At 39.0% G+C, this 19,421-nt stretch overlaps 1 protein-coding gene across 5 annotated transcripts in view; it reads left to right on the top strand.

Moving 5' to 3' along the window:
- Nucleotides 1-19,421, top strand: part of ASTN1 (astrotactin 1) — an 88,099-nt gene that overhangs the window by 62,624 nt on the left and 6,054 nt on the right. For 2 of the 5 annotated variants that reach the window (XM_039348691.1, XM_039348707.1), the window contains exons 11-15: nucleotides 3,827-3,978; nucleotides 6,360-6,495; nucleotides 8,572-8,687; nucleotides 11,240-11,423; nucleotides 13,460-13,638. In XM_039348691.1, coding sequence (XP_039204625.1) covers nucleotides 3,827-3,978; nucleotides 6,360-6,495; nucleotides 8,572-8,687; nucleotides 11,240-11,423; nucleotides 13,460-13,638 — 767 coding nt within the window. Of the gene's footprint in view, nucleotides 1-3,826; nucleotides 3,979-6,359; nucleotides 6,496-8,571; nucleotides 8,688-11,239; nucleotides 11,424-12,519; nucleotides 12,656-13,459; nucleotides 13,764-19,421 lie in introns of those variants that run through there. The other 3 variants (XR_005557335.1, XM_039348699.1, XM_039348717.1) reach the window with 3 other exon arrangements.

Raw genomic sequence — 19,421 nt, 5'->3', positions numbered from 1 at the left:
TGCATGATGGGGTGTGAGGGCAGAGTCTTGTCTACACTGCCTGACTGCCATGTCCTTGGGTGTGCAGCTCCACTTTGGCCACGCTCAGGGGCGACTCTCCTTCAGGGGGGCTGCTGGAGAAGAGGGGGTCGCGGGGGGAGGCGAGGCTGAAGCAATGGCATGTGTGCCCACAGAGAGGGCTCCGAGTGCCACCTTTGGCACCCGTGCCATAGGTTTGCCACTACTGTGCTAGGATATATGTATTACAGTATATATGTCTACCAGTAAAGCAGACCATTCTATTTTTCTTCCACAAATACCATTCAGTTGCATGGAAAAAGCTTTATTCAAATCCTAGTCCATCTAACTCAGTTTTGTGACTTATAGCAGCTATTAAGGCTTCCACTATGAAGTCTATATCACGAGTGACCACAATTTTAACCTGGACCTTTCTGTGTGGAAAGCAGGAACTCTGCCATTGGCTTAGCTCACAGAACACTGTTACAGATTCCCTAAAAGAGTCACAGTCCATAAGGAATGTGTTTTGCAGAGGAAATGCCAGAATATGACACACCATAGGGTTGAATAGTACCTTGGCATTTTTTGAATCTTGCACAGCAAAAATATTATTTAAATAGAGGTTATAGCCCAGATAGATTGTACATTGAAAAAAAACTTGATACTGTGGAGGAACAGTTCTTACATTTTCGGTACTTCTGGTGCAGGAATTCTGCCAAGTTAGAGAGAGGAACTGGCTTCTTAGGACTGTTTTTTCAGTGGATAAATCTGAGCCAAGATAACATCTTTCTACTTGAGGCTAAAATCTTCTAGATTTGAAATTCAAGTATGCTGATCAAGTATTTTTTATATGTATCATAAATAATTGGGGCCATAAATTTATCTTTCCAATGTTGAAGAACTTCTCTTTTGGCAATAATATGAGCCGGGAGAGTCTATTTCCATTTTCCAACTATCTGTTTCCATGTATTAGCGGTATAGTTTTAAAATGTGTGTGCATTGAGAAATATTAAACTTTGTTTTATAATCAGTATATGTAATCATTTCTTCCCAGAAAATAGTAACTTTAGGATATTGCAAATTTATATATTAAAATCAAGTATTATTCTGGTTGCATCTTCAACAATACAGTGATTTACTACATAGCAATGCAGGCTTTCACAGCCAGCATTAATCCAGTAGTGATGAGCTTCTGGAGTAATAGGCCATGGTGTAATTATTTGGTATCCTGATGTTTCACCAGCAACAGGATAACAAATAATTACACTACGGCTTATTAGCCCTGAAGCTCGTCATCATATCAATGGCTAAAATGATTTACTCGTTGTCTTTCTGTACAAATGCAGGGGGATCTGATAAATCTGAAAGACATTTTGTTGTATAAGTTTTTAGTGAGACTTTTGGCATTTAGTGAGGTTAAAACATTTTCCAACTGTTGAGGCAAAATGAGGGCCTCTGGTTCCTTATTCTATTCCTTCTTTTAAATTTGCATAGGAAATTGGTTTATTGATTACAGTTATTCATTTAGGTTGCTTGTGGGTTTTTTGGTCTCAGGATTTAATGATCCTGTCTAACAAAATAGGTATCATTGAAACTGAAAATGCTCCTGAAAGATGTCGATTAATGTTGTAAATGTAAATAGTTCCAGGTGGTGGCAACTGACCCATAAATACCAAATTAATATTTTTATTTGTAAGTGGGAATGTGCCTTTGAGTCAGTTTTGATGCTTAGCAACTGCTTGGATTAGGCTCTGTAGTTTTCTTAACAAGGTTTTTCAGAATTGGTTTGGCCTTGCCTTTTTCCTAGGGGCTGAGAGAGAAGGACTGGTCCTCAGTCATCCAGCTAGCTTTGTGCCCAAGGCAGGACTAGAACTCGCAGGCTCCCAGTTTCTAGCTGGGTGCCTATGACACCTAATTAGCTATTTTAAAAACATAGAAAGCAATAAAACTTCATCCATTAGTTGCTCTAATATAAAAATCCAGATCTTCCATAAAAGTGGTATTTTGAGATCTGAATTACTCCATAATTTAAAAGAATACCAAAATTGGTAGGGACCCTGGAGGTCTTCTAGTCCAACTCCCTGCTCAACCAGGAGACCCTGTACCATTTCAGCTGTCCAATCTCTTCTTAAAAGCCTCCATTGATGGAGCACCCACAACTTCTGGAGGCAAGCAATTTAAAGCAATTTAGCAAGAACAGAAGAATCAAAACAGATGTTTGGCTATGGGAGGAAAAGTGGCATACTCAGATCCTTGCCTGAACAGATAGACTCACCTGACATACGCTTGCATGCATTCATTCATTCATTCGTTTGTTTATTTCTTTATTCATTTTCCATATTTCTTAACTGCCCATCTCTCTCAGATTCATCTCTGTTGTGTACTCCCTTGCATCAGAGTAACAAACATTGCATGTAAAAAATACCTCACCCCAGATGGGCACACACACTTTCCTTCTTCTTTTAAAATCCAGGAGCACTGAATTTAAAGGGACAAGGATAAAGTAGGAGTTTTCCTTCTCTCCTGAAGTCAGTGCTTCCACTGAAGGGCTGAATTAAAAGGAGGGAGGAAAGGTGCTTATCACACAGAGTTTGCTTTCTGGATGCAAACATGGTGTTGGAAGTTTCTCCCATTCTCTTGTTAAACACTTGTCAACTGTCCCTTATGCAGTTTCAACCCTCCATTCTGTATTTTCTCACAATAATCTTGGGAAGTAGACTGGCCCAAAATCACCCCATGAGCTTCTATAATAAAGAGTACATTTGAACCTGGGTCTCTCCAGTCCTAAATCACACTTTAACTGCACTACCATACTGAAATTGTTATAGGGAAACCACATCAATTTGTTGGAGCAAAAGCAGTGTACGGTATATAATCTGGGGTGCCTTGTAGGTAATAATTCCATTGTGGTTCTATCACAATACTGTTAAACCTGGTGTCTGCAGTGATTGATCCACCACTTTAATAACTTGAGCTACTTACTTAAGGATTTCATAATCCAGTATTCCAAATAAAATGAACAAAAAAAATTGCTTGCTCCTTAAAAACAGAGAACAAAATGGATTAAAAGCCAGGAAATATCATTTTAATCTGAATAAAAGAGTTAGGTAATGGTTTAAATGGGTCACTGTGCCCTTTTCAGTTGTAGGGCAGCCAGGCAGGGAGAAATTAAACTGGAAAAGATAAACCTTGACTCAACATTAATTTGTAACAGCTATTTTAATCAAATGCCAGCCAATTTTGAAAGAATTCAGAAGAATATGCTAAATTTCTTTCCCAATGGCAAGGTTTGTGCTGAAAAACTGATTTTCTGGTGGTTCAAGGTAAAATGATTATTATCTGCACAGTACTGATGAATTACTGCTATTATAAAAAAGCATAAAATTCAACAATTTTGATTTCAGATGACATTATAAGATGTTTCAAATTTCTACTTGTGCATCAAAGCTGCATGAAATTGATTGTGGGTTAATCTATCTACAATCTGTTGAAGTCACCTACAATTAATCAATTTACTAAAGGAATTGTCTCTACACACTGAAACAAGCTATTAGATATGACTCAGAAATGTTCCAAATTTTTTTTAATATTCTGCCATTGCTTGCGATAATGTCAGTTTGCACCATGTAATGCGCTTTTCTCACCCATTACCCATGTTCAGTTTAAAAACCACTTTGCATTCATTTCTAGATTAACTATTAGCAGGGTGGTTTTATTCTGGTTAAATAGAGTCCTTTCCTCCTGTATACACATGAGTTGTCCCCAAATAAATCTAATTTCCTCATGTAAAGCTCTTCCCAACCTCTGTTTTGCCCTCCTGTCCCTGCAGGCTGAGACTGTCCACAGTTCATGAGCCCAGCAGTTCCCTAGTGGTGCTGGAATGGGAACACTCAGAGCCACCGATTGGCGTGCAGATTGTGGATTACCTCATCCGCCAGGAGAAGATCACTGACCGCTTGGACCATTCGAAGGTGGAAACTGGTGAGCGCAGCTGATCCTTCTGAAGATGGTCAAAATTTAAGAAATAAATGAAGAGTAATTGGTTACCAACTTGTATCTAGAACAGTTCCAATTAAAACATTTAATTAAAATAAAATTCTGTCCCATTAGCACATTGGCCTTAAGATATAATATTAAGGAAATAAACTACTGGAATAGTCACGCTCTGAGGGGTTTTTTGTTTTCTTTCTGTTTCCCTTTCTTCAAACATCCATCTCATTTTAAATCTTACTGCTTAGTAGGGAGCTAAATGCAAACCATGGAAAATGCAGACTCTTTTCTCATATCACTATGTATAATTTCAGTAGCAAAATATAACATTAGAACAAAGTTGTAATTATTCAGGATTAACCCAGCGGACTAATCCAAATGAATATACCCCATTACTTACTGATACCCAGGAAATAGTGAAGAAATTTTCAGTATAATCCAAATTTCCCAGTTTGCATTCTGTTTTGCAGATAATACTGGTTGGATCTGTTCTGACCTGAATGCATTATAAATTATAGACTTAGATCTGAATGTTCTTTCAATTCTAGTTTGAAAATTCAATTGGTACAAAGACTGCAGAGAAAGTCCCTATTTTCAAGACACATAATTCCAATGGCTATTGTTAATGGTCATTGTGTTCTTGTTCTTGTGCGCTGTGAACTTTAAAATCCCTAATGATATGAATTGTAGTATTCCAAGGATTGTTACTTGTCTTAAGAGAAATGTTGCTGAGGAGTAGGATTAATTCCAAGGCCCCTACTTTGCAGGATGCCTCAGATTTCTACCCTTTCTCCAGTCCTGTACATAAAACTGCTTTGTGGGGTTATTTGTTGTACAGGATGCAGTATCATCAATATGCTGGTGATACCCAGTTATACATCTCTGCGCTGCATCGACCATCTTGTTGCCATCAAGGTTCTTTTCTGTCTCAGGAAGTGGGGAGGCTGAATGGTTGTGGGTTTTAAAACATGCACACAAACAACACACACACACAATGTGGAGAGTTTCTATCTTTTACTCTGCCTGGCGGTGTACTTCCCATTCAGACTTGGTGCACAATCTTGGAGTTCTTCTGGACTCACAGCTTCAGTTCAAAATGCTGTAACTAAGGAAGCCTTTGCAAAGGTATATCTTATGCACCAATTGCACCCGTATTAGACTTTGCACCATAAGCAAAGGAAGCTTCACTAATAGAGACTCATGCCTTAGTCACCTTTTCTTTGGATTACTGATATGCACTTTATGTGGGACTACCGTACTCTTGAAGAGCTCTCAGAATCTACAGCTGATCCAGAATGCAGCAGCATGGGCACGTTTGGCATTTTTCACTATTATACAACACTAGTTTCCAGTTGACTTCCAGGTGCAATTCAAGGAGCAGTTTATCCCTTAAAAAGGTCTATGTGGCCAGGCCACTTGCAGGACCATATGGCAGGACCTCCCATATTTTCTGTCCACCCCACCAACTCAGTCAGGAAAGGCTTAAGATTCCTTCCATTAAATAATGTTACTTTGTTGGACTCAGGAGCCATGCCTGCTCTTTGGCAACGTTTATACTGTGGGAGAAGCATTGCTCCAGAAATCTAAATGACTTGGTAGCCTCTTATAAGGCATTTGGTTCAAAACGTTAGGCAAGTTGTGTTTCTTTATAATGTGGGATTATTGTTTTAATCTAAGACTCTGTGGTTTGGACTGTTGGGTTGTTCCTGTTTAATTTTGTGTGCCATCCCAGAGTCATTGCTGTAATATGGCAGCTATATAAATCTCTTAAATAAATAAATACATCTGAGTTAGGATCCTCATAGTTGTGACACCCATGTTTTGGAATTAATTGTCCTATGAACTATGAGAATGGAACCAGGCTAAAGTTGCCATGATTTAAACCTAGAGGAGGCATGTGTACAGAGAAGGGAAAAGCCAAGAAATTTGTCAAACAATATTTTTGCGAGATAGATAAGAAAGAATATAGGATCGTAAGAGAAATATCATCCTGATGATCATTAAGTGGGGCATAAAAAATGAAATAGTTTACTGAATTAATAAGTACTGTGCCAGTATCAAGCACTATTTGACTATCAGCTCATGGTCACACTTCCTTTTCCTCAAAATCAGAGGAATCTGGTAGCATTTTTATGACTGATACATTTCATATGTATTAGCTTTTATTACCTGTATCTCACTTCTCTGTATATTGCAAAGGCTTAGGTCTTTTAATATAAGTGTTAGTCATAAAAAGTGCTATCTGACTCCTCCTGATTTTGGGCTAGTGTAAATTAGATTAACATGGATTTACTTTTCCCACTTTCCTTTGTGTTCCTGCTCCTTTTCCTACCAGTTTTATCACATAATGGCTGGCTTGCCTGTTTCCCTAGAGACGGTGCTGAGTTTTGTGGATGACATAATCTCTGGAGCCAAATCACCTTGTGCGATGCCAGCCCAGGTGCCTGACAAGTTATCTACAACTATTTCCTTGATAATTCGTTGTCTGGAATCTGACACTATGTACATGTAAGTTACAATGCCAATAACAGATTTCTTTTTGCACTCTTTGAGCTGATAAAATAATAGCATTCAGCATACCTTATAAGCTTTGTGGGGGTAGGAGTGGGGGAACTATTCATCAGATTTATTTTTGAATCTTTGCTTATTTTGTTGGCAAGGTGTTTTAAGATTGAGCAATGCAACTTTTATAGATTTGCTAGTTTACAACTTCCAGGAAAGAAACAACAAACTGGAGATGCCTCTCCTAAAAGCAGAGCCAATGACTACAGTGAAATAAAGAACCAGTCCATCTCTTTGTAATTCCTCTCTAAACAAGGAGAGACTTGATATTGTCTACAAACTCTCCAGACAATTGTTCCTTATGAGGAGACTGCAAGACCATGGTCTTTAGTGGGTTTAAAGTTCTGGGAGTTGAAGGAAGGTCATCTTTGCTCAGACGTTGTCAGCCCCTTTAAGGACAATGGTTTTGCCTGCTTTTCTAATCACTTTTGAAATTGCTAGTTAACTGCCTTTCAGGTATTAGGAATCTTTGGATCAACAAGGTTTGGACAACCCCCGTTTCCTTCAATCCATAATGAAAGGAATTTTAAATATAAGTTTAAGGATTTATATATATATAAATATATTGGGAATAAAGAAGCAAGAGGGTACTACAACATTGATTCTGTAAAGTTACCAATAGATGAATTTGAAATAAGATTTTGAAATTAAGGATACAGTTAAAGGAGAAGAACACTTAAATTTGACTAAAATAGAAGGAAGCAGAATACCTTAACATTGCATGGATTGAGGAATATTTGTGAAATACCATACAATAAAATAAGTGCATTAATTCTAAGTGAATCTAGGTGTTAGCCTTCCTGGGTAAACCAGACCAGAAACATGAGCTAAATCTACTTTATTGTAAGGCTAACAGAAGCTTGCATGTCTGAAATTACAAAACTTCCCGCTGCCACTTTTAACTGCTTAATCCATTAGGGTGGTTCCTTTTTATGTTATTTTTCCTCTGACCATTAAGCCACTGGGAGCTCCTGCCTCTCTTGTCTGATTCTTTCCTAGGCAGCTTCTCTTCCCGCCCCCTTCCTCAAGATCATTCCCGAATTCCCAAGGTCATTATACTAGGTCACAGGTCGGCAACCTGCGGCTCTGGAGCCGCATGCGGCTCTTTGAGCCTTCCCCGGTGGCTCCCAGCCTCCTCTGCCTTTGCAGAGAGAGACAGAGACAGAGAGAGGCAATTGCGCTTCCCTGCTTCCTTCTCTCTCTCTCTCTCTCTCTGTGTGTAAAAGATTGCACTCACAGTGTTCTCGGAGGAGCTGAAAAGCTTTCTGGACGGAGCTCCTCCCTTTGCTGCATCTCTGCAGGAAGCAGGAAGCAGGAAGGGCAGGAGAGAGTTAGCTAGCCCAGCTAGGCTGACTCAGGAATTCTGGGAGTTGAAGTCCATGAGTCATAAAAGAGACAAGGTTGCCTACCCCGGAGGTTGTTGGACAACAGCTTGAAGCTTGCCAGGTGAGCAGCAGATAGGAGAGAGAGAGAGAAAGAGAGAGAGAGAGGGAGGGAGAGAGAGAGGGAGAGAGAGAGAGAAGAAAGAGAGAGAGAGAGAAAGAAAGAGAGTGGGGGAAGAGGAGTGGCAGGCAGACCAAGGGCAGATAGAGAGGGAGGGAGAGAGAGAGACAGAGAGAGAGAGAGACCCTTTTGACATCTAAAATGAAGATAACAGTGCATATATCCTTTTTTTACCTGTATGTGTATTTGTATGTATGTGTATATATGTGTGTGTGTGTGTGTGTGTGTGTATACATACATACACACACACATATATATATATATATATATATACACACACACACAAACACACACACACAAACACACACACACCTATAATAAAGGTAAAAAAGGATATATGCAGTGTTATCTTCATTTTAGATATCAAAAGGATTTTGCGGCTCCCGGTGTTTTATTTTTGGTGGGAAATGGGTCCAAGTGGCTCTTTGAGTGTTTTGGGTTGCCTACCCCTGTACTAGGTGTATATCCAGTTGGTTCTTTATAACACACCTCTAGTTATATTATCCGTTCTATTTTCAGGTTTACACTTTGGGGTGTAGATAACACTGGGAGACGCTCCAGGTCAAGTGATGTGACAGTGAAGACTCCTTGTCCAGTGGTGGATGATATCAAGGCGCAAGGTAACTTTATGACAAGTAAGAGACAACTTTCCATCAATAGGAAAGACAAAAGCAAAAACAAAAAAAGCTTTCACTTATAAGAATAGTGGCTTATTTTAAACAAAATTGTTCTTCAGATGACAAGCTTATTCTTCCACCCACAAATATTAGAATTATATTGAATCTTGTGTAATTATTTTTTTAAAAAATCTATGAAAATGTTTGCTTTTCTGTATCTAGTGACATATAGTGAATTTGATCATTTCCCAAAGCAATAGAGCCAAATGCTTTTACAAACATAACAAAATTATGAACGCATTGAATTCTTTGAATAGGAAGAAATTTCATTCCTTTGGGAATTTTTCCTCCCCAAAATGGGAAGGCTTTAATGCTTCTTTATTATTTATGCAGGAATACCCATTTTACTTTCAGCTCTAAAAGAAGAATCGAAGAAATGAATGTGTTTACATTAATTGATATCAAGTGTTTTTAATATAGTGGATTAATGAAGTAAAAATTATAAGCATATTCTATGAGCAGCTGAATCAGAGGAAAGGAAAAAAGGAAAGGAAAGGAAAGGAAAGGAAAGGAAAGGAAAGGAAAGGAAGAACAATAGGTACTCAGGCTCTGCAGTTTGTAACATGCACAAACATGACCAGTTGAAAAAACACAAATCCTGCATAGATCTTTGAGGATCTCCTCATTTACTCCCCTCCACTGAGAATTTCCCATTTATTTCTACTTTTTGCTTTCTCCTTTTTTTAACTAGTTAGTAATCCAGAAAATGACAGGTCCTCTTATCTCAGTCACTGCTATATTTACTGCAGAGGCAAGATTTACCTTTGCAGAATTCAACTCTGTTTTCTTCAGCAAGGTTTGCTATGCTACATGCTTAGTTGTTTTTCCTTTGATTATCATTTTTACCAAATTGTCCAGAAGACATGCTAAGCTGAACAACATATAATTTTGAGGGCCTCTCCTTTTAGAAATGGATGTCACATTAACTACCTTCTAGATCAGGGGTGTCAAACTGCTGGCCCATGGGCCAGATGCGTCATGCTGAAACCAAGCCCACCCCAGCTCCAGCAATGGGGAAAAAGTCATGATATGTCGCGACAGGTCATGTGGCATGGCGAGTTTGACACCCCTATTTTAGCTTTTAGCCTGAGCTCTATTTTAAATAATATGTTAATACTTTAAAGTAATGTAAGGATAGACACCATCAGTATCCACTGATTTGATTTGTATAGTTCCTCAAACATTCTTAAAATATCTTCCCTTGTTAGCTTGATTCCCTAGTGTCACCTTACTTTTTCTTTTTGCTCTTCTTTGTGCTGCTTATTAGGGCAGCCTTTCTATTTCCACAGGAAGCCTTATTTTTTACATGTTGCTGAATAGTGCCAAATAATCATTATAGACCTTTGGTTGACCCTGTTATATTATGGAATAAATGTCAGTTTAGCTTGTTAGAATGCCTCCAGCTTTTTCCTTTCAGTCTTTCACCATTTAAAGCAGCCAAGGAAACTTAGAAGCCTGAAACCAAGTCTCCCAGAAACTTAAAACTACTTTCTTTTTCAGTAGAGCTGCTTAGTGCTTACTGTTGACTTTTCCAAAAAAAAGATCCCTTTATGTGACACCACCCTGGTATCTTAAGTGTGTGAGATGAAGCAGGTGGAAAGATGAAAAATGTGAGGACAAGTTTTTCAAGTTGGAAAGCAGAGTATGTCCTGTTGCAGTCAATCCCAAATGCCCAGCACTTCTTGTGGAAAAGTATAAGTTCCAGAATTTAGGAAGGTTGAAGATCCTGACTACTTCCTGAACAATTTTGAAAAGTCTTGTCTCTACCACAAATTGGGGTTTGGACATTTGAAAGTGCTAGAACAAACTTCATATCTCTTCCATGGAAGACACTTTTGTCTGTAATGTAAAAAGATCATACGATCCTTGACATGAACATGATGAAGCCAGGACATCTGAGTAAATAACTTGTCTACAATTTTTCTTCGTTGTCCTTTTTCAATTATGATTTCTTTTAAAGTTCTGAATGTTAGTGTGCTATTGGTCAGACCTGTATTTGCCTCCTCAGTGACAATTTACTTTTAGCCTGTCATTTTTTTCTAATTTTGTGAATCTATGATCCATTAAGTTTATCTTAGTGTAATCTCTAGAAGTCTCCTAGCTGAACCTTGGGATCAGCAATTGGATATATTAAGGCTTAAAAGCAAATTCTGATGAAACAGATGCCTTGTGAACATGTAGGCTGAAAACTGATTATGCATAAATTGTAGTTAGGCTCTGTAAAAATTTGTTTCTCCTAGTTTGGTTGGGAGAAGTCTGAGAGTTCATCTAATGTTCAGTTTGCTGCTATATAGGTTCATTAAGTTATTAAATTGGGTTGTACTGCAGATAACAAACCAAATGTAACCAATCGAGGTTAAAGTCTTCACCTTGCATGTACAGACATGCAAATGCCTACCTCGCCTAGCCTCACTCAAAGGTATTAGAGAAAGCTTATCATTTATTAACCAGAACCATGTACAGAAACCATATACATCCACACTATATCCACCTTTTTTCCTCCAATCCAGAAATAGCTGATAAGATCTACAACCTCTTTAATGGCTACACTAGTGGAAAAGAGCAACAAACAGCTTATAATACCTTACTGGATTTGGGCCCCCCAAGTCTTCACCGGGTCCTCTATCACTACAATCAGCACTATGAAAGCTTTGGGGAGTTCACTTGGCGCTGTGAGGATGAATTAGGACCTCGGTAAGATGCTCCTTCCTTCCTTCCTTCCTTCCTTCCTTCCTTCCTTCCTTCCTTCCTTCCTTCCTTCCTTCCTTCCTTCCTTCCTTCCTTCCTTTCTGAAATTGCTTTGTAATCTTATTTGTTTGTTTTTTACATTACTGTACTGCTCATCTCCCTCAAACAGAGTGGGTGGTGTCCAATAAAATATTGAAATATAAAACAATATACTGTATATAAAAGTTGAAAAAAATAAATTAAGAGAAGGCAAGAGGTTAAAATTAGTTAAAAGTCTTGAACAAGTAGTTACATTATTGTCAAAGTTGGTGCATTCAGATTTATGTTGACCTCATGTGCCATTCTAATGAGACTTGGCTCACTTAAAGCATTACAGAAATGAGGACACCATTTCCATAACACTGACAAGATGACTGCAGAGATATGGTCACCAGCAGCCCTATGATCTCAGGTTGCCTAACTATCAGTCAAATGATGATGATATTCTTAGCAACTAGAATTATTAAAAAGGGATTATTTTCCAGTTCTAGCAGTCTCTAAAGCAGTGATGGCGAACCTTTTAGAGACTGAGTGCCCAAACTGCAACCCAAAACCCACTTATGCATCGTTGAGTGCCCGGTGGGTGTGGCCCATTGGGTAGGCGTGGCCTATTGGGTGGGCATGGCTGCAGTGGTAACGGCAGACTGGGTGGGACTAAAAAGTTCAATCAATCAATTCCAACTTTGCGAGATCTTTTTTTTCCCCACGAGAAGTTGAAATTGACTGAACCTTTTTTTTTTTTTTTTTTTTTGCACACAGCAGCAGAAGCCTAAAGTGAAAAGGTTTTATAAAACCCAGCTGAAGGACTGGGGCGACGGTGTGCATGCCCACAGAGGGGGCTCTGAGTGCCGCCTCTGGCACCTGTGCCATAAGTTCGCCACCACTGCTCTAAAGGATCATAATAAAACTTAGAAATCAGGTGTTGAAGCCTCTAACTTTAGGTAGATGATCAGGCTATGTGATTGTCAGGACCTATTATTTGCACATTCTTAACCAGGAGGCTGGGTCATTGCTCTGCTTTTTACATTTTTCTCTTTCATACATTCATGCATTTCTCCTCCAGCTGGAAACAAACATTCCCTTCCACCCCAAATTGCTGCAAGAGGAAATCATGTTCATAAGAGAGTACCCATTATACTTTCGCCTTTGATCAAGCGTGTTCACAGGTTTTTGTATTGTTTCAATTAATTGAATTGTTGTAACACAAAAAAACTCAGTGTTTATGTTGCAGAAAATGAAACCTCAAACAGAATTAAATTCTTTCAAGGTCAAACTTAGTGAACAGATAAGGATCTGAAATTGTATATCTCTTCTCGTCATTCTTTGCAAAATAAAGGTGATTGTTATAGAATTTCCCTGTCTGTTAGTCTTCCAACAATTTCGGATAAATTAGCTTTTGTTTCAGATGGAAATTGATTACTCTTATTCGAAATGCAAATGGAGCAAAGAGCTCTACGTATAAGGGTTATCCACATAGCCAATTTGTCGTGCTTTCCTCAAGAATTGGGAAGGAACTATATTGGCATAAATCATGCGGCCCCTTGATGTGCCTCTGAAATGTGCTGTAATATGCCACTCTTCTTACAGCTCTAGCATGCAACCCCTTAAAATTGGTTGGCTATCTTCTCATCAGAAATTCATTTCCTGACCAATATCACCAAGTACAGGAAAAGCTGCCCTTAGCTACCCCACAAAATGTATTTCAGGGCAGTACTTTACTCCCTGGGTGCTCTGCTTTTTTGGGGGGGGGGCAATGTATAGTCTCACTATTGACCACTAGATAGATGCAAAGTACCAGAATCATCTGTCTCTCTTGCCTGCCATCTAGCAGCTGTCTGGGTTTGTGTAGTCTAGCTTCGCCATAAGTATTGATGAAGAGCCAGAGTTCAAGAAAGAAGTTGTGGAGTGCCTCAGTGTTTCACATTCAAGATTCATATTACAATATATTGTTGTCCGACATGCCACATCCAAACCCACTACCCTTCCATTTTTTCTTTTTGCAGAAAAGCTGGTCTTATCCTTTCCCAGCTTGGGGATCTAAGTAGCTGGTGCCACAGTCTTTTACAAGAGCCCAAAATCAGTCTTCAGCGTACAACGCTCAAATTCCTTGCCTGCCGCTACAGTGAGATCAAGCCATATGGATTCAGTTGGCCGGAGCTGAGTCGTGACCTAAAGAAAACATGTGAGGAGCAGACGCTGAGTATTCTTTACAATGACTATGGAGACAAAGACAACTGAACAGGCTCATGGAAAGACATCAAAAGAATTTTCTCAGAATTGGGAAGACGGGGAGTTTTGTAGGAGCAGGTTGTTGGGGTTTTTACATGGATATTCAACACACTAGATAGATCTCTAATGATAGTGCTGCAGAGAGAGAGAGAGAGAGAGAGAGAGAGAGAGAGAGAGAGAGAGAGAGAGAGAGAGAGAGAGAGAGAGAGAGATAGATTATGTTGTTTCTGTTGACTTTACATGGTGCAAAGCTTTCCCACATTTGCAAGTGATGTGATATCTAGTGTGATGGTGGTTATGGGAGATGTTGTCTTTGGAATGAGGGAAGTGCTCTGCTCATTTTACCAAGTTATTCCTTAGTCTCGTGTGGGGAGGTATTACTGCATGTGTGTGAGCCACCAAGAAAACACTCCTAGAACTGATAACAAGGACACACACAGAGATGCACATGAAATAGAACAGAAGAACCAAAGCTAACACAATTCTAAACAATCAGCAACAGGAAGAAAAATGCAGGAATATTTAAAGGAAAGGATAAAATACATAGAATGAATTAACTAAATATCTTCCACATAAAAGTTCCTTTATGTGATGTTTGCCTCATTTCCTTTTATAGCAGCCATTCCTTTGTTATTTCACCCTTGAATGTCTTTCTAGGGTAGCCAGAGCATCTCTTCTTGCAGTCCCCATTTGGATATGCATCACTGAGACACGTTAAAATTTAATGAAAGATTTCAAAGATGCCAAACGGCCGAGACCGCAACATAATTTAGGAGCTTCCATAGCTTGAAATGTTTCAGATGAAACAAATTTAAAATAAAATTTGGAGAATCTTAACCCACAGCCATCCAGCCTGCACCAGCAGTTATTAAGACTTGATTGCAAATAGTCCAATAACATTAGTGGGAAGAAAAGTGCATCCATAGTTGTAGAAGTAGAAAGAGAGAAATTAAAAAGCAACTCATCTAATAGAGTTGCTACATTTGGAACAAGGCTTTGCAATCTGGATTATGCAGCTTGAGTTAGTTTCTGTACACTCAGTATTTAGTTACCAGGATATATAATTAGATTTATAATTTCCAAATGTATGAATACCTGGTGAGCTTCCTTGCATATGCTGCTGATGAGCCAGAAATCAGTTGGCTGAGAGGGTCTGTGATTTGCCAAAAAGCCAGTGGTGGGATTCAGATATGTGAACAACCAGTTCTTTGTGTGGATGCCACTTCCAGAAGTCCATTCTGGGCCTGCGCAACAAAAAATTAGCTACTGGTTCTGCCGAAGTGGTGCGAAGCGGCTGAATCCCACCACTGCGAAAAGTTTCATCTATGTTTGGCTGCTGTGGTCAAATGCTTCTTTCACCTCTTTAAGAGTCATTTGCCATCCAAACAGTGTTGTGTATTGTTGAACATGCCCACAAAGGAGATGATAACAGGAAATCTTAGAGCCAGATAGTGTCCAGTAGGATTAATGTTCAGTCATTCTAGAAACCTACATGTCCAGTTCTGGGTTGTTTTTTTGTCTAGTACATACTCTGAAAATATTCTCAGCCAAGAACTTCTCAGGGAAACTGAGCTGGAGAAATCTTTATCTGCACCAAGTAATAATGATCTTCAGGAACATAGCTAGAATCAATAAGATGAGGCATGACTACATTCAGCTCAGCAATTTTTTATTTGTCAGCGATAACAAAAGAACCCCCCAAAGGTGAGAGCTCTAATCACAGAAGCCAAAATTTCAGCTCCTAAGAAAAGCAACATACTCTTGCTTGTTATGGTTCTGATAGGAAAGAGGGAACCTGAAATGTCTGGCAACTGTTGCAAAAGGCTTCGGCTTCCTCTCATTCCATCGAAATCTAAAGCTTCTTTCAAACTATTTGGAAACTTGGTAATTATGTACATATACAGTATGTTCTACCCATCAATATTTGCCTATCCTAAGGATACTTTCAGATTACAAGGGTCTGAATGTGCTTCTAAAATGTACATAGTCTACCTTAGAATATATTGCAGAACATGGTCTGAAAAAAATGTGCATTTTTAAAGCCTTCCTTGTTAAATTATTAATTTATTAAAGGACTCTGGGGTTAGAAGTAATGTTTTAGCAGAAAAAAGGCTGCATTTATTCCCTATTGCAGTGTTCCTCAATTTCAGCAACTTTACGATGTGGGGACTTCGACTCCAAGAATATCTTAAAAGTTGCTGATATTGAGGATCACTTCCTCACTGCCTTGCTGTGCACCCATTCGTGGTTGAGACTTCCCACAGGTGCCCTTCATTAAAAACCTATCATGAAGAATTCTAAAAGTATTCTAAAATTCCTTAGTATATGGGATCTCTTTCAAGTCCATGAGTGGTCTAAAAATGGCAGGTTGATTTAATGATTAGTAAATAGATACTGTGCTTGCACCAGATCCAAAGTATGGATGGCCTCATGACCATTTTCAAGCATGCACAGCCCTCCTGTCTAATTTGGCTCCGAATGTAGTGAGGTAGCAACATCTGTTGTCAGTTTCCTCTTATGGAAAGTAATGCTGGGAGACTAGTCACTAAAATCATCATGGGGAAATCCCTTACTAGTGTGTGACTGCCATTCTGACTTCAAATGGAACATATCTTGCCTGCAATCTAACAAAGATGGTAGATGTGCTCTTTGCATTACACTCTCATGTTGAGCTCAACAATAAGTAAGAGGGGATGGAAACAGAATTTTAGCTCTTAAAGTATTCACTTTTTTAATGTCAAAAACATTGGTAATGGGTCTCCAGCTGAATGCTCTGAAATATTAGAACAAATTACTTGTCTATTAAATATTTCAACTAGAGATGTTTACGCTCTTAAAAAAGCCTTAGTCAATGAAACATGCTTAAAATTGCTACATGTCTAATGACTACAACTTTCTGATGATTATAGAGGGAGAAAGGGATGGTTGTTTATAGATGGTACAGATGCTTTTTGCTTAATCCCATCAGTGTCAGGAAAATGCATAGGCTAATGCACCATCTCTCCTTTCAGTGTCTTGTACCGTTGTTTTTTTTCCTTTTTTTGGCCAGTGTCCTTTTCCTTTACCTTTCAAATCCTGGCTCCCAAAATGCTATAGCCATTTGGCTATACTGAAGAACAGTTTCCTCTTAGTTTGTCTCATATTTCAGTTTAGGGTTTTCTTGTTGCAGAATTCTTTTCTGTATAAGATTTCATGTTTGAATTAGTGGAATGTTATAGACGTAAAACCACACTCACTAATTGTAGGCACCATTAGATTTGTAATGCACAACTATGTTAGGAGAACCTATATCGTCTCAGACAGATGGATGTCCAGTCTCTTCTTAAAAATCTCCAGTGATGGAGCATCCACGATTTCTGTGGGTAAGCTGTTCCACTGGTTGATTGTCCTCACTGTCAAGAAGTTTTTCCTTAGTTCCAGGTTGCTTCTTTCTTTGGTCAGTTTCCAACTGTTGTTTCTCATCCTTCCATCTGGTGCTTTGGTGAACAACCTGGCCCCCTCTGCTTTGTGGCAGCCCCTCAGATACTGGAACACTGCTATCATGTCCCCCCTATTTCTTCTTTTCCTTAGACTAGCCAGACCCAAATCCCATAGCTGTTCTTCGTATGTTTTAGTCTCCAGGCTTCTGATCATCTTAGTTGCTCTTCTTTGAATTTTTTCCAAACTCTCAACATCTTTTTTGTGATATGGTGACCAAAACTGGCTGCAGTATTCTAGGTATAGTCTTACTGGGCTTTATAAAGCGCTAATAGGACTTCTCGTGATCTTGATTCTATGCCTCTGTTTATACAACCCAGGATTTTGTTAGCTTTTTTGTTTGTTGCTGCACACTGCTGGCTCACAGCCAAATGATTGTCCACTAGGACTCCAAGGTCCCTCTCACAGTTACTGTTTTTGAGCCAGATCTCGCCCAATCTGTATTTGTGCCTTTGGTCTTTCCTGCCTAAATGTAAGACTTTGCTTTTCTCCACACTGAAACTCATTTTGTTGGCTAGGGCCCATTGTTTGAGTTTGTCAAGATCTTTTTGGATCCTGTGTTTGTTTTCTGGGGTGTTGGCTACTCCTGCTACTTTGATGTCATCTGCAAATTTGATGAGTTCCCCTTCTATTCCCTTATCTAACTCATTGATGAAGTTCTTAAAGAGTACTGGACCTAAGATGGAACCTTGTGGTACCACTGCTTACTTCTCTCCATGTGGATGTAGTGCTATTGAGGACTACTCATTGAGTACGGTTTGTTAGCCAGTTACAGATCCATCTGGTAGTGATGTTGTCTATCCCACCTTTTCTTAGTTTACCAAGGAGTAAGTTGTAGTCTACTTTGTCAAATGCCTTATTGAAGTCCAAGTATACTATGTCCACTGAGTTTCACTGGTCTACTAGTTTAGTCATTTTAACGAAGAATGAAATGAGATTGGTTTGGCATGATCTATTTTTGACAAACCCGTGCTGGCTACTAGTTATGACTTTGTTTGCTTCTAGTTGTTTGCAGATCTGGTTTTTTTTATAATCTTTTCTAGGATTTTCCCAGGTATTGATGTTAAACTGATTGGTCTATAGTTTCCTGGGTCCGTTTTTTTTTCTTTCTTGAAGATGGGGACCACATCAGCCGTTTTCCAATCCTCAGATACTTCCCCGGTGCTCCAGGTTTTATGGAGGATGTGATGCAACGGTTCTGAGATAACCTCTGCTAGCTCTTTCAGAACTCTGGGATGTAGCCTCTCGGGTCCCAGTGATTTATATTCATCAAGGTTGGATAGATGCTTTCTTACCATTTTCTTGCTTATTTTAATTTTTGTTTCTGGTATGTCTTTTGCAGTGGTTTTTTTTGGAGTGTTGGGCTCCAACACTTCTTGTGTGAAGACTGACACAGAGTATGAGTTAAGCAGCTCTGCTTTCTCTCTGTTGCCCATAATTTCTTTGCCATCTTCTCTCTTTAGTGGATCTACAGTTTCCTTGATTTTTTTCTTGTTGTTAATATGTTGGAAGAAGCTTTTTTTATTGTCCTTTATTTCTGTTGCTAGCCTTTGTTCGTTTTGAGTCTTTGCTTTCCTGACTTCGTCTTTGCATGCTCTGGCTGTCTGCTGGTAATCGGCTTTAGTTATGTGCCCCTCTTTCCATTTTTTGTATTTGTCCTTTTTGTCTTTTAGTTTGTTAGTGAGTTCTTGTGCAGACATGCTGGTTTCTTTTTGGATTTCTTATTTTTCTTTCTCAGTGGTATTGTGCTGGTCTGGGCTTTTGTGATCACATTTTTCACACTTCCTAGGTTGTTTTCCCCTTTAGGATTTTCATCCATGGGATTTTTCCTAGGTTCTCTCTTAGTTTGTTAAAGTCTTTTGAAGTTTGGGACCTTGGTTGGATTGTTATCTATTGCTGGTGTTTGCATTATATTAAATTCTAGTGTGATGTGGTCACTTTCACCCAGGGTTCCGGTAATTTTGATTCCTCTATCACTTCTTCTCTGTTTGTAAGGATTAAGTCCAGTATAGCTTTACGTCTAGTCCCCTCCTCCATCTTTTGAGTGACAAAAGTTGTCGGCTAGATTGGTTAGGAATCTGCTTGATCTCCTGCTCATTGCAAAGTTTGTCTCCCAGTTGATATCTGGGTAGTTGAAGTCTCCCATTACTACTGTGGTATGCTTCCTGCATGCATTTGTTAGTTGGTTGGCAAAGAGTTCATCTATTTCATCTGGTTGGTTGGGTGATCTGTAATAAACACCTATGGCAATGTCACTTT

This window comes from Crotalus tigris, unplaced genomic scaffold (assembly GCF_016545835.1).
Source record: "Crotalus tigris isolate CLP2741 ecotype Arizona unplaced genomic scaffold, ASM1654583v1 scf7180000017560.2302168, whole genome shotgun sequence".
Lineage (NCBI taxonomy): Eukaryota > Metazoa > Chordata > Lepidosauria > Squamata > Viperidae > Crotalus > Crotalus tigris.
The sequence above is the reverse complement of the archived record's forward strand: the minus strand, read 5'-3'. Positions and strand labels throughout refer to the sequence as shown.